The 15,248-nt window shown below is 34.8% G+C and overlaps 1 protein-coding gene across 1 annotated transcript; it reads right to left on the reverse strand.

Moving 5' to 3' along the window:
• Positions 1–2,374: 2,374 nt before the first annotated feature.
• Positions 2,375–14,805, reverse strand: pde6c (phosphodiesterase 6C, cGMP-specific, cone, alpha prime). The gene is made up of 22 exons (XM_042336850.1): positions 14,329–14,805; positions 12,723–12,875; positions 12,530–12,619; positions 11,374–11,514; positions 11,175–11,249; positions 11,011–11,075; positions 10,849–10,915; positions 10,303–10,350; positions 8,994–9,143; positions 8,316–8,459; positions 8,155–8,220; positions 7,899–8,045; positions 7,021–7,128; positions 6,774–6,883; positions 6,129–6,216; positions 5,892–5,992; positions 5,214–5,321; positions 5,054–5,117; positions 4,439–4,513; positions 3,276–3,359; positions 2,650–2,800; positions 2,375–2,427 (listed from the first exon to the last, which is right to left on the reverse strand). Exons 1-22 carry the CDS (start codon positions 14,803–14,805, stop codon positions 2,375–2,377), a joined length of 2,565 nt encoding a protein of 854 aa, XP_042192784.1.
• Between the last annotated feature and the right edge of the window lie 443 nt (positions 14,806–15,248).

Genomic DNA, 15,248 nt, shown 5'->3' on the forward strand with positions numbered 1-15,248 from the left:
TCAGGAGGACATCCCAAGGCGTTCACAACTATGTACAAATTACCTTATGGAGTTCCACCACCTACTGGGGAAAGTATTGTGTACATACGCGCTGAACACCAAACATAATCGAGCAAAAATTCCAGAATGCCAATATTCAATTGTAATATTTCTTAACTATTGCATACTGGTAATATGCTCCAACAGCACAGAAATTATTGTGCTCTCTGGAGTATTTGTTTATCTCATTTGGCATTCCTATATCCTCCATGCTGATATCAAGATTTTTTTAAACAAGTTAATCAATGAAAATCAACTGCTTTGCTGAGACTTCATTCCACGTAATCGATATTCAGGGAAGAAAATATTCTAATCCTTATTGCTTGAAACATTACATTTTTTTCAACTGTGAACTCTAGTTTGGTTCTTACTATGTACACTGATCTAAATAATTTGTGTACATCATAAAATCAGAGTGAAATCAGTTCCATTTTGAATCAATGGATTCTATTTAGATTTCCTTTGAATCTAATATTGTCTTTAACTAAATGGTAGTGACTCAGCCTGCGAAAATGTACAACTTCTGCACCTCATAGTATTGCAAGTAAGATGTAGCCTATTTGCGATTTAACAGGGACAGCACTGTAAAATGAATGTTTATTTTTGTACTCATTGAAACACAGTGCAATTTATTAAAACAAACTTACAAAAATAGAAAGTAGATAGTAGAAGATAAAATTTGAGAGCTCTTATTTCTCTGATAATTTTAAATCTCTTATTGTTCAATTGAAAAGACCAAAACAAATGATAGTTCCATCATGTCTTTCAAGAAAATAGTTCTCACTAAAACAAATAGAGGAAGGTATTTAGTAATATCATAGTATACTGTATTTTTTAAATTGGGAGCAAACAATTGATAAGTCTGTAGAGAAACTACAAAAATCTTGCCAAACAAAAATACAGTAATATGCTACAACTGATTTTTCCGTAGATTTTTGGAATATAATATATCATTTTGTCACAGTTGTTATATCTCAGTTATATTTAGGTTTTCAATTACAACTCAATTTGTATTATAGACTCCTGCCTCACTCTGTATGGATAAGCATTTGAAAGTGGTAAATAGCAATATTGCAAAATGATAAGATTTGGGTTATGTGTAGACTTATTACTCATCTTAAATCAAGATCACAAATTCCTTGCAATATTTTTNAAAAATATTGAAACTATCAATAATTTTATATTTTACTTAATTTCACAACATTAAATAGAAGGGATCAATCTAATCATTGTGTGTTAATGATGCAAAAGCAAAAGAAAAATCATTAACATTCTGTCACTGGTCAAATACTTAATTCTGTGGTGTATTTATTTGTGTGATGTTCTCTTGAGAGTGCACAGTCCCTTTAAATGCTACAGTGGAGTCAGGCATTTCAAAAGTTAACACACAGACAGAAAAAATGCTACTAATAGCTATAAAACAAACATTACAGTGCTTGAAATACTATTTACTACAATTGATACACTAACATGCATCTTAAACGTGCTATTTGTCTAATCGGAGTCTCATTCATGATATTTGCAAACCAGATTTGTTCCATTAATTGCTACTTGCTATTTCCAAAATTTGCAACAGGCAAATTGTGAATCATGAGGGTTTGATAAAAGGCCAGCAAGCAAACTGCCTACTTAATGGCACTCTGATTTTCTCAATGGATTTTATTCAGAGTTTGGTGGTTTGAAATTCGCTGTTTCGTAATTTAGTAAACTGGAAATTGCAAGAAATGGAATGAATCCAATTTGCAAATATCACAAATTAGACCCGTAGTCAGTTACACAGACAATGAAACGGTTTGTTCAATTACAACAGTGAAGATTTTCAAATTGCATTCTTCCAGCAATTTATTTGGAAAAATCCCCCCAAGTATATGTAGACAAGGAAATAAAGTTAATTACATTTAATGTAATTCAAAATAATAGCAACAATAAATGTTAATTTGCTAAGTTAATATGTACAATAGATGGCAGAATCTACACAACTTGTAACTTTTCTATTCATGAAGTATTCAATCATGTATCATTTCTAAATATGTTCAATTTTAATTTTCATAACACTAAAACAATTACCCATTATTTTACTTCAATGAATCGGCTTCCAAGACCAATATGTCTGATGGGTAGGATTTATTTTGTGATGTCAGTGAGAGAAAGGAAATGCAAGATAATTGATGGCATGATTCTCCAAATGGATAACTTTTTTGTTCTGGTTTATTCACCAGAGTACTATCAGAAGGGTCGTTGAATTTGAACTGGTGATTCAATGAAGCTGTGATTGGCTCTTACTGTAGATGAACAGTTTGCTGTTTCCCTGAGACGCAAGCGTATTTCCAAGCTTTTAAACTATTGCACATGTTTTGGATTTTCCTCCTTCGTCCCCATTTCCTCGAACTCCTACTTCTCCATTTGCTGCTATGAGAGGCAAAGAGATTGAAATGTTAGTCTTGGAAATATAAAAACTTAGAACTAATTCTAAGAAAACATGTGGTAACAACTTGCTATTCTTGTTGAAGTAAAGAGTATTGAAAGAAAATTGAATAAGTTAATTCAACTGTAAACTAAATGAGCTAATAGTTTTAAGGAACAAAATTGGAAATTGAATAGCATCGTAACCCTTTGTGGCTGCCTCCTCTTCCTGTTTCTTCTTTTCTTCAATCGCCTTCATTTTTTCTTCATATTCATCAGCTAGTGATTTCCAGTGTACCCTGTTATTTAGGAGACCATCTAACATTGGTGTTATTTCTTTGTGGAATCTTGAAAATTCCTGCACAAGACAAAAGTGTGGTGAACTTGTGTCATTTAATCACGTAATAAATGTTAGGCATTATTATTAATAATAATACTTGCATTTGGGATAGAGCCTCATCACATCGAGACGTCTCAAAGCACTCGTTTCACAGGATATACTGTTAAGTATGTACTTTGTCTACTGTACATACTGTGTTAATACTGTACTTTGTGGGCCAAGTGTGGCAGCCAATTTTCACACAGCTACGTCCCACAGACAGCCATGGAATGATTGACCAATTTTATTTGGGGTATTGGCCACAACACTAGGAGAAACTCCCTTACCTTTTCGAAATGTGCCTTGGGATCTTTAAAAACGTCGACCTGAACAGGCAGTTGGGACCTTGGCTTAACATCTCATCCGAAGGACATTCATTGAATATGAGCATATTTGAATGAATAAGTTGAATATGAAATAGTCTAATTATAAAATCAACAACATTTGTACCTACTTTATATACAAAGGTACACACAAAGTCGATGAAGCCACATTGTAGTTTGGGGAGTTCAGCTGCTTTGTTTCGGTCCATCATGGGCTGTTTAAAACAAAAGGATCTCATTACTACAAGTTTTTTTTAACTGGTTTGAATTTGTTAATGTGAAAGGCAGTATGTATGGTACCATACATTTAAGTTCTGAAAAGTACTGTGATTCTATATCAGTATTACTGGCATTGATGCTGAAATATAATGCAATGTATATTTCCCAACTGAGGTTTTTTCACAGATTGGATTCTCACCTATAGCTAAAAATATAGAAAATGAAAAAAGGCAGCTGAGGTTCCCTTTGTAAAATATGGAAGAAATACAAAATGATTCTTTGATCAAAAACTGTGATTCTTTGATTAAAAAAACTGAATGTGAATAACATGAAATAACACAGTAGCTGTTCTAAGAACCGGCTGTTTTTAAGTTACTGCTCAGATGTGTTTTTTCAGATGGGGTTTTGTGCAGTTGTTAACATCTAACCTGTTTAATGGAGTGGCTGGTGTAAAAGTGGCTAGTCATACTGTAAATGGCACCTTCCTTTATATTTTGTAAAAATATGCATTCTGTTTACCATTGTATAATCTGCAGAAGTCTATATGTTTGTCTAGGAAACCATCCTCATCAATCTTGTGTACCAATGAAACAGAGGAATGTACCTTTGAAGCTATACTTTAAGAATTTCAAAGGCAATGACTTTGGCATTGAATGCAGTTAAAAGCAGAGACTTTGAAACAGTTTGTATGTCTGTCAGAGGTGTGAATGGGAAAACTCAAGCAACGCCTGCCTGGAAAAGTTAAACTTGCTAAACTACAAAGTGACCTTTATTCATTGGTGCCTCAAACTGACAACATCTGGAAAGTGTTTTTTTTCACTAATACGCTCATTGACTCCATCAGGGTTTCATTATTGTTTTTCATGAAGTAGAGGCATATTTTCTGCTTTTAGAAAATTTTTCATGTTTGCCATTTGTAGGACAAAAATATCACACAATGTATTATTCTACATAATAAAGTGTTTTGTAGATATGTTTTCTCATTGAAGGATTTAGGGTATTATAATTATTCAATAGTTGATCCAAGTCGACTAACCACATAACTAATCATTAGCATTCAGTTAAAACATCTTACAATAGGCTGTTGTTCTAAAACTGTCCTCTCCAAATCACCCTGCTCCCAGAATTCATTCGCTACCATAAGTGCAACCTGGAATTAAAGCACAATATCAATAAAAGGAGCAAACGAAAAAGTCAAGTGAATTTATTTTAATTACAAATACTGAAAAAGTGCATTGGTAAAAGTTACTGGTTGGTTATCAATAGGGGGTGTCGGATAAGATTTTGAGCAGTACAGACATGCTACTCATTAAAAACAGAAAGTGGTGGATAGTGCACATTGCACACTAGCAAACAGCAATTAAAGTGTTATTTGCTGATGGAAGCCAATTAAACAAGATAAAGCACATTTTCATTTTCTGAAACTCTCAAAAAGAATCTCTATATTACAATAAATGGTTTTATACATTAACCTCATAATTTTGTCTTTACTATTGCTCAGTGCAAGTGTTGTCTCATGAGCGCCCCGGGATGTTACTACGCTTGAAGGGCACTATATGAATTGTTGTTGTCGTGGTGCCGGTTTATGCCGGAGTTAAGATCAATCTTAAAATCAAGGGTGTTTTAATGTGTTTATTGGTTAAAATCAAATATCAGAAGCCCTGCTTATCAATTACAGTAGCAAACATACCTTGCTTTGAACTTCCCAAGGCTTGGTAATAGCAGACAAGTCACACCCTGTCATCATCATTGCCCTGTTCAAAATCATAGGGGTACAATATGTCAATAAATTCAGAATTCAGTGTGTCAGAAAATACAAATGTTAGAAGAAAAATAAGAAAAACACTTACATGACAATTTCTTTCTTGGTTGGATCACAAGAAATATACTTTATGGCTTCCTCTTCATTTTGTGTTTGTTCTATATGATCAACAATTTTTTTAAACATTGTCCTTTTTCTGTGAAACATTTGAAGGAGCAAATGATATTAAATACTGTCTAGTCCTCTGAATTTTATGCAGTATGTTTGTATGAAGCGGACACAAGGTTCAGGTAATTGACTTTTTGACTCATATAAGTATGTATTTCACACTTATCATTAATAGTAGTGATTTGTTTGCTACAACTTTTCCTTTTTGAAACAACACTCTGCTGTAATGCATTCTTTCACCCATCAGCCTAATGAAAAACTAGTGGCATATTCCATCTATATATTGTTGGGATTAAAAATATGCATGGCCTAAATCTGATATCAAAATATTTTCAGTTATTTTTTCAGCCGAGCAGAAATAACTTTTTGTGGTCAATGTTATAATGCCACGTTAAAGATTTAGGTATAATAGGATCAACACACAAGCAAAACAAATTAATACAGATGAGGATCAATGTATGTATATATATATTTATATGTGTGTGTGTAAAACATAAAACATTAGAACATTTTTGTGAATTTAATCTTGAAACTATTTTAAGAATAGATTGCTCCACTTCAGCTAAGTGAGAAAAGGTAGCACAAGTAGAGCACTCACTTGAAATACAAGGCCAAGTCTGTCGCTATTATAGCAACTTCCATTAAGTGCATGACTGTTTCAAACTGGCGCTTGTTCAGATTCTGAAAGATGTTTATACTCTGGTAATCCGAGAGAAGAAAAAGAAGGAAACACTGTGAAATTAATATGTCCATTCTAAAACCATAAATTCATATTTTTAATATTATTGCACTAAACTATCGATCAAACATATTCAGATATGAATAACTCACTGACCTCATCCTGAAGCAGGGTTTTGCTGTATTCAAGGTGATGCCTTTCCATAATGGAGGAGCCATGCAGCTTTGCAAGAGGTGCTGCTGATCTGTGGTTAAGTATCATTTAAATATAACTTTCAGATTTTGTCTAAACTGTAAACAGTAAATTGCAATCTCATATTTGTGAAGCGTAACTTAAATTCTATCCAATTCTCAACAAATCAGCCTATGCCTGATGTAGTGGTAGCACTCTCACATCAAAGTCATAAGGCTGTGGGTTCAAACCCACTTCGAGATTCAGAATCACATAGTCTGACACTCCAATTCAGTGCTGGGATTGTGTTACATTGGCAGAGGTGCCACCCTTTAGATGAAAGGTTAAACTAGGGTTCCGTCCGCCTTTTCAGGTGGATGTTAAAGATCCCATGGCATTATTCGAAAAGAGAAAGGAGTTTCTCCCAGTGTCCTCACAAACAAAACCCCGAAATAAAATTGGTCACTCGCTCCATGGTTGTCTGTGGGATATTGCTGTATGTAAACTGGCTGCCCCGTTTTGCCCACAAAATATACAGTTAATCCATTTTACAGTGTATCCTGTGAAGAACTTTGAGATCTCTCAACAATGTGATAAGGTGCTGTTATCACATTGTTAAATTCCACCTACTTCATCTGATATAAATTGTTGGTTCCCCTGTGATCAATATCGTGGCAGAAAGCTGCGGCAACCATGGCAAACGCTTCCAGATCAGTGTAGTACTTCTTTATTTTACCTGTCTACATAAATAGATTATAAAATTTGAACGACTAAGGATACAACAGAAATTCACATGAACAAAGTGATTGAACAATGAATAAAACGGTTGCTCTTTGTTAACAGTTTTGTTTGTTCCTCTTTAAATGGTGTATCTTACCATCAGTAGTGTAAACATAGTTTGTCCCACATTGAACCCATGCCGCCAGTTGTGATAGGTAATATCACGATAGCCTTTTCTAATAGTGTACATCCATCGAGTCAATACCTGTCAGAAAACAATTCCCATTTAAGATATTAAGTGGTACAAAAAATAAAATACATACTGTAATGTAGACCTATGGACTTAATCATTCCTATGTTACATACTCAATTCTACTTCTACAAATATGGTATCACACTTGGGGCTATAGGGTATCCTTTAAGATAATCTATAGATTATTCTAATTATTACTGTGTCTTTCCTACTTTTATCAAGGCTTTAGAATTTTTGCCTTTATCAAGGCAAAATGTTTCTCCAGCATTGGACCACTATCATTTTCAGCCTTGTTTTTCTCAGGTCCCTAAGAGTGAAATAATGAAAACAAATGCAAGAAAATATACATTGTTGCCCTATTACCATTTCTGATATTATTTTTATGAAAACAAAACATACTGTGGATCAGTTATGTTATTATCTGTAGTTATTATAAACGCTCCAGGATGCTACCCCTCGTGAAAGGCGCTATGTGAATGCAAGTTGTTGTTATTTATACTGCTGGATGCAAAGCAATATTGCTTCTGGCAGTATGATTTATATTTCTCACTCCACGTTGCCCAAAGAACCATCAGAGCAATTTATTGTACAATTTTGTATGCAAATTTCATACAGTTCAGGAACATGAACAGAGGCAAATTCAAAGCCCAGGATGGTATATTCCAATACCCTGTTACTTCAGGGTATTGGAATATACAAATTATAAGAATTGTAATAATCCAGTTTTACAAGTAATTAAACATAATCACAATACTGCAAGTGAATAAACCGAAAAGACTCACTTCAGGTGGTACTTTGAACTTTTGAACTGCATTAATTTCAAAGAAACACTTAATCCCACACTTGATCAGGTCAAATTCTGAAACAGGAATGTCACTGAAGTGGAATTCATACAGATCAACAACTTTTGGATCAGGTAATTCTTCTTTCTGTGAGCAAAATTTAAGTTGTAGTTAACACTTAAATGAGGTAAATATTACAAATAATAATTTAGTATCAAACAACTAGTTTTGTATAACAGATGCAAATATAACTTACCAAGATCTTAATCATTTCATTTTGTTCACAGTCTTCAATTTCCTTATTTATTTTTTCCTTTGTTTTCTATTAAAACATGGGATTCACAAAATTATTAACAATGTTATTCACGTTATTCTTAAGTAATAGTTAATGCAAATAGTCTTTTCCTTTGCACTCACCAGAATAGTCTGAAGTTCTTTGTTACTGCATTTTGAATGGTACATTAGCATTTCAGCAGCAATGTCTCTCCTGTTTTCTAATTTGTTCATTTTGTCATATGCATCCGTGTTCAGAACTGACCATCCTAGGAATTGTGTGAGACCCTGAAGCAAGCAACACTTTAATTCAGTAAAGCTAATAAGATCAATGGTGGACTATTAGCTGTGTCTTACTGATAGATCTTTGTATTTCAGTAACATTGTGTGGTTAAATAATAAGTTAATAGGTTCAAAGTATCAGGGTCAACTCAGAGCTAGCTTTATATACTCCCTGTGGAATTCAGTGTGAAACAAAGTGCATAAATGCTCCATTAATGAGGCCTCAATAATGTTAATAAGTCATTGTGCACACTTAGAGGAAAATAAGATTGTACTTGAATTTCAATTTAATGGATTAGACTATCAGGAATGCCAAAAAGCCAAATACTGTATCTTGCTAACTCCTGATGTTCTGCATTCTTTCGCATATATTGCCAAGGTTGTAACTTTACTTGTCAGCATGTATCTCTCCCCAACCTTTGTAGTATTGCTTTGTTCGCCACCCAAATTCACGTGTTCTTAAAATATAATTGACAATTGAGGTCTGAAAGTGACCCTGCCTTGATAAATGGTGTGAAAAATGTATTCTTTAGTACTTACTTCAATGATCTGTTCATCATGTTCATCAAAGGGCTTTCCATCTTTTCTGTTGTAAAATGTAGCTATTCCCACTATTTCTTCTTTCTTGTTTACAATTGGCAATGACAGGACATTTTTTATTACCCAGCCTGTTTCATCCACTGGCCCTTTCTTTCAAAGAAAGCCATGAGATATATAATAAATACAATGAAAATCTCTTGTGTTCAGAAGCTAATTTCAATTGGTGGATTAATAATAGCGTAAGTGCTTAGCAAACTCTGATGTGATAATAACAACATATGACCTATTTGCATCTTCATTGTAATTTTACATAACCTTTGGAAAGTAAAATAGGTAAAATAAGTAGTGATTCAAGAATACAATAGTAATATTACAACATACAACAGCCAGCCATAACTGGTAACATTATACTCATGGAATCATCAAGGCACAAATAAGATTGAGTTGTGGTGATGTGTAGTGTTTTAGATTATGTATGTTCATACTTACAGTTATAACTTTCTATCCTGTTCTTAACCAGATATTGATATAATTCCTTTCAAGTGAATAATGTTTAATGGACATCTATTCTTCACACCCAATTCTGTGGACAATCCTCTTTGTGGGAGGAGAGGGAGCACGGGATGGAGAGGTAAGTAGGGTCTCCGTGCAGCTGAGCTGATTCCAAGTTGATATGCTTGGCAATTGAATGTTGGAATCGAGTCAACCCTCTCTCTCGGTAGTCCAGTTCCTGAGACAGGTGGGTTTGCAGTACTCCAGGGCACTGCTGATGACAGACAAATTAGCCTGATTCATCAGCTGGGAGCAGGGATTCTTCCCATTCCATTCGAGACACAGAGAAATTTCCATGTGTACATGGCATTCACATCTGGGTGGATACTGTTAAACATGGCACGGATTTCCACATGTATCAGACCCTTGCTGGCAAAAAAATACCATTCTGTGGAGAAGCAATTCTCTTCTAATTTCTAGTCTTGCTTGAGGGTTGTTTAATTTTTGGCAGATCTCTAATTTTACAATCTCAGACTAAATTAGATATGTCTTTTATTTTTATGAAGGCCTAGGTATTCTCTTAGTTTGGTCTTCTTCTCATCCCAGATTCACATCCCAGACTCACTTGTATAAAATGGTTAGCTTTTACATGTTATATCCTACTCTGTCAAGTTCTTTGACAAACTGTCGAACTGCACGGTGAATGGTATTGCTGTTAATGAGTGTGTGCCAATAACTCCGAGTTTTGGTGCATGCAGCATTTGAAACTTGGTTTAATTGATTTAGGTACAGAGAACACATTTATTTTTGTACTTACTTGAAATGTAAAGTAGTCATCAGCCACAGCATTCATCATGTTGCAGATCTGCCACAAACATAAGTTATACATATATAGTAATAATATATAAATTGAGAGTGAGCAGGATTAGACAGCAGTGCATGCTCTTGTGGAGATGCTCTTGTGTTCTTTTGAAGAACATAATAACTATTTGTATCCTTATTTTGATTTATTCCTTTAATTATTATCTTTGCCCACCTAAGTTCAATGCAAGCTTCTGAAGCAGAAACTTCTATTCCTCTTCAGTATTATTCAACCACTTACCTGTACATTGACTAACACATTCACACCTTATCTGTAATATTCCATTTTCCTACCCCATGTTTCACTTTCTGTTACATATAATGTTTTTTTTTCTTCAGCAGAATAATACAGATCTATTTTACAAAATTAATTGCAGGTATTATTTATTATGGTATGAATAAATATATGTATGTGTGTGTATGTTTATATATAGTATGTCATAGCTAACCACTCCAACAAATAGCAACTAAGCTGGACATTTTCATTGAGTTCTTTACTTACAAATCCATTTTCGGCAACATAAGTCGGCAGCCCGCTCACAAGGGACCAATGATCTGCAGGAGGCGATCTTCAAACACAAAATGGAAGCAAAGCACATTAATTGTCAGTGTGCCATCTAATAAACCTTGTCTTACTTGTTTTGGAGGAGCTATTGGTACTTACGGGATGACTTTAATTTCTTCTTTCCCGACCAATAAATAATCAATGATCTTGTAAAAGATGATTTCCTGTAGAGTAAGAGTGAATTTAAGTGCCATCATCCTATGATTAATCTTAAAGATTTATCATGAACTCCTGAAATTAACAATAATTCAAAAACCACTTACTCTGCCATCTGGAGTTTTTGGACCTTTGTAAGGTTCTGCCTCACCCATCAGAATTGGCCATTCATCAAAGAACTCCTAAAAAGCACAACATGTTTAATTCTGATTTCTTTTATTTAATTAAGCAAAGCATATTATGGTGGTTCTGAATTAATAACCATAAGAAAGAGGGATGCAACATTAACTTTAGAAATATGGTTACCTTTTGTTTGGTCATGTCCAGCAGAGCAACTGAATATCTTTCCACATTTAAATAAATTCGAACTGTATACAAAGCTTTGTGGAACTGACGCTCAATATCTGTAAGCTCCTCAAACACCTTGTTAGCAGACCACAATAGGACCTGTTCATGGGAAGCAAAAGTAAATTAACCAAAGACGAATTAAAAAGAAACTACTGATCAAAATTAAAATTAGAAATCATTGATTGTATCTCTAAAACAAGCCATCATCATGGAAAGAAATTTATTTTTTGCTAAAACTATTTTAATTGCATTTTAGATAGTTATGGTTAAGACAATCGCTGAAATATGCTGTAAGGGTTTTCTGATTGATTTTAGGCTCATGCTGTTGGCATGGAGGTAGTTGTAAGAAATGGAGGAAGCAGGAAAAGTCTGCTTAAATTAATATTATCAGATTTTCTTTTATCTACAGATTTCTTGTTAGTAATAAGAACTCTTCAGTTCTGAAATATCAATGTGAGGCTTGAACCCATTACACTCAGATTCAGACGCAACAGTGCTACTGAGCCAAGATTTTAAGCACTTTGGAAATCCTCCTGACATAAAAGACGCTATATAAGTGTAAATCATATTTTATTATAAAATAACACCAGTATATTATACATAAATTTATAATCCAAAACTTATCCTCTGAATTCCAGTATAAGCTTTGGAGTCCTGTAGCTCAGTGGTTAGAGCACTCGCTTTGCAAGCGAGAGACCTGAGTTCAATTCCAGGCAGAGGGCGAAACCTTGGGCAAGTTTCCTTACTCCACACAGAGCCTAATAATAATCCCTCCAAAAAAAAAAAAAAAACAATAATAAATTGGTCATTTTCAATCTACGACTGTTTGTGGGACATTGCTGTGCGCAATTGGCTGCCGCGTTCGCCCGCAAATATACAGTCAATTCACTTTACAGTGTGTTCTGTGAAGCGCTTTGGGACGTCCTCCCGACGTGAAAAGCGCTATATCAAATGCAAGGATTATTATTATTATAAAATGTGCCTTGCCGATGGTAGTTAATTTTTATAGTACATATTATGATATTTACTACTGTCAGCCTCATGAAGACGTATATATTGATATCAAAATGTTTGAAGATATTGGGGATTTTTTTAATATAAAATTAAACATTACCTGGGTCCGTCGGGATTCAACATTGTAGAGATAATTCAAATGAGAGTATTTCAATCCTAAAGATGCAAAATTAAGGTATTTGGCAAACACCTGAGGATATAAAAGAATTAAATGAATTATGGGGAAACAGTACATTCAATGGATTTGCAATGTTTTAAATTTATTCACGAATATGTGGGTTCACTACATTTACCTCTTGGTCCAGTTTGGAGAAGTGAGGTTCGTCAATCTTGTTGACTAACATAAAGACTGCTAATACTTCTTTCCCCAGCAAAATTGGAGCAGCAAGAATGTTGGAGGTTGTGTAAGCAGTCTGTTTATCAACAAAGTCAGAAAAATGGCTATCCTAAGACAGAACGACAAAGTTACATTATAACATTATAGGCTCCAAATTGCACTGCAGGTCATTTTTTCAAGAATATTGGAGATTATATTACATTGAAGAAATCTAAGAGCGGTCTCCCTAGTAGTAATTATAACATTTTCTTTATCAGTTCTAGCTCAAATCCATAGTAACTTGGTGCTAGATACGCATAGACAGAGTTATAAGAGTAAGAACCAACAGTGTCTGCCAACATTGGAAGATTTACTTTGTAGATTGATTAGGGACAGTAGCTTTGTGCTGAAGGTAATTTGCTTTGACAAAGCTTATCTGGTGATAATCACGTGATTCCGTGTTTGCATCCATGAGAGGTATTTTGGGGCAAATATTACAAATGGAATTTCTAGATATATTATGAATGGAAGTTCCCTAGATGATCTTGGATAAAGTGGCTGAATTGGGATGCAGTGGCAAGCCATCTGTGCTATTAGGTAAAGTTCAATGATATCTTTGATGTCACAATCCAGAACCAGCCCCTCGTGCATTTTGACTATGTAAGGAATATAGATCGCCAGCTGACGACACGTCCTGAAAATACTCATCTTGATCCTTCTTGATCTTTTCCTCCTAATAAGCATTATACATTTAGAAGGATTATCCACCATTGTCTTGATTTGGCAATAAGCAGTTGCAAGTCAAAAGCTGCAGTGTTTTTCTTAGTAACCCATGACACCTCTTTGAATCTAAGCAAAATAAAAAGACCTGTTTGATCAACTGGATATTGCCTATCACTGTATTATTCTCATGTTCGATTATGCAACCACGCTCTGCATACATCATTACACTTTAAGAAAGAAAAATGATGCAAAAATGTTGCAGCAGTGCATATCCACATGATGAATTTCCAATTTGTTTTCACAATACCGGTAACGGATTCGGATTTGAAGCAGTTTAATTGAAAGCTGACAAATTGGTTTCACTGGATAACAGCAATCTAATGTAATAAGACTTGCAGTCATTTCTGGGCTGGTTTTGCTATTTAGCAGAAAGGCAGCATATGTGGTGAAAGCTGTGCAGAGAAATATTCCGGTGAATTCTCTCACAACACAAAATGAGATTTTCTAGCTTTACAAATAAATTACAAATAATAAACAAATCCACTGCACATAAAAGAGTAGGCAAGAAAGATTATTTATGTGATGCTACTTAAGTGAAGATATAAATTGAATGAAAATTCAATTGCCCGGGATAAAATTGATCATTTACTTCATAATTTTTGTAGTACATTGCTAAACACAAAATTGCCTGCTGTGTTGGTCGATAAATACACAGTCACTACACATTACAGTAAATTCTTTAAAGCGCTTGAGACGTCCTCTCCGCAAAAAAGGCACTAAATCAAATGCAAGGATTAATATTAATACCCATTTTTAAATGCAGTTCATTGTGTTGGCTTTAGTAGTTCAATCAAACCTACCTTTTTAACATCAGCAATATTCTGCACCTTCCTGGTGTGCGCGGTCCATCCTACCAGCCCAATATCGTACGGGAATACTATTTCGCTCTCTGGAGCAACAAGATTGGCTTGCAGTTCAGAGTTTCGGGTCACATCAAAAAGTCTTGTGGCCAGCTCGGGGATGCCATTCCTCGACCTCATTATGAACATGCTACCTCTGTCCGCATTGACTAGAGTTACAATCCTCTGCACTACCTTGTGCATCTGCTTGTCGATGTCGTTGGTATCTTGCATCTCAACCATCATCTCAAACACTATGTCAGACTCCTCCAACTTGCATAGGTCCTTGAAAGACGCCCCATCTTTCACTTCTACTTTTCTATCGTTAAACAACGCTCCTATTGTTTCTGGCTTGAGCTTCTTGTCAAAATATTCCTTGGCAAACTGTGGGTTGTTCTCCAAGTATTGCTCGACCGCTTGCTTGTTAACTTCCCCCATGTTTGCTGTTATTTTCCTTTTAGATTCGCATCGTCAAAGAGACAAAAGGGTAGAATCAAAGGCCCCTCGTATCTTGCTGCAGCTGACAGTAGATCATAGACATCATACGCCCAGTTTTACCATGGGAGTCCCAGCCAGCAGATCACACACCATCTGATGTCTCTCTTAGGTTGACAGCAGGCAATGGCTTAGAGGCTAAGGAGATCTTGCTGACTGCTAATAAACATGACGTCATTATCCTGATCATTATTATTAGAAAATAAATCCCAATCTTCTCTATTTTAGAATCCAATTAAAGCGCAAAAGTGATATTTCCAATGAGCACAGACAGATTATGCACAACTATGGTACTTCCTCGGTTTTCTATAACTATTCAATTGTGGATAACTGTTCTGTATGTTGGATTAGTACACGTGCAATACATTAGTACACTATTGCGTTAT

The sequence above is a fragment of the Callorhinchus milii genome, unplaced genomic scaffold, assembly GCF_018977255.1.
Source record: "Callorhinchus milii isolate IMCB2004 unplaced genomic scaffold, IMCB_Cmil_1.0 Scaffold7, whole genome shotgun sequence".
Lineage (NCBI taxonomy): Eukaryota > Metazoa > Chordata > Chondrichthyes > Chimaeriformes > Callorhinchidae > Callorhinchus > Callorhinchus milii.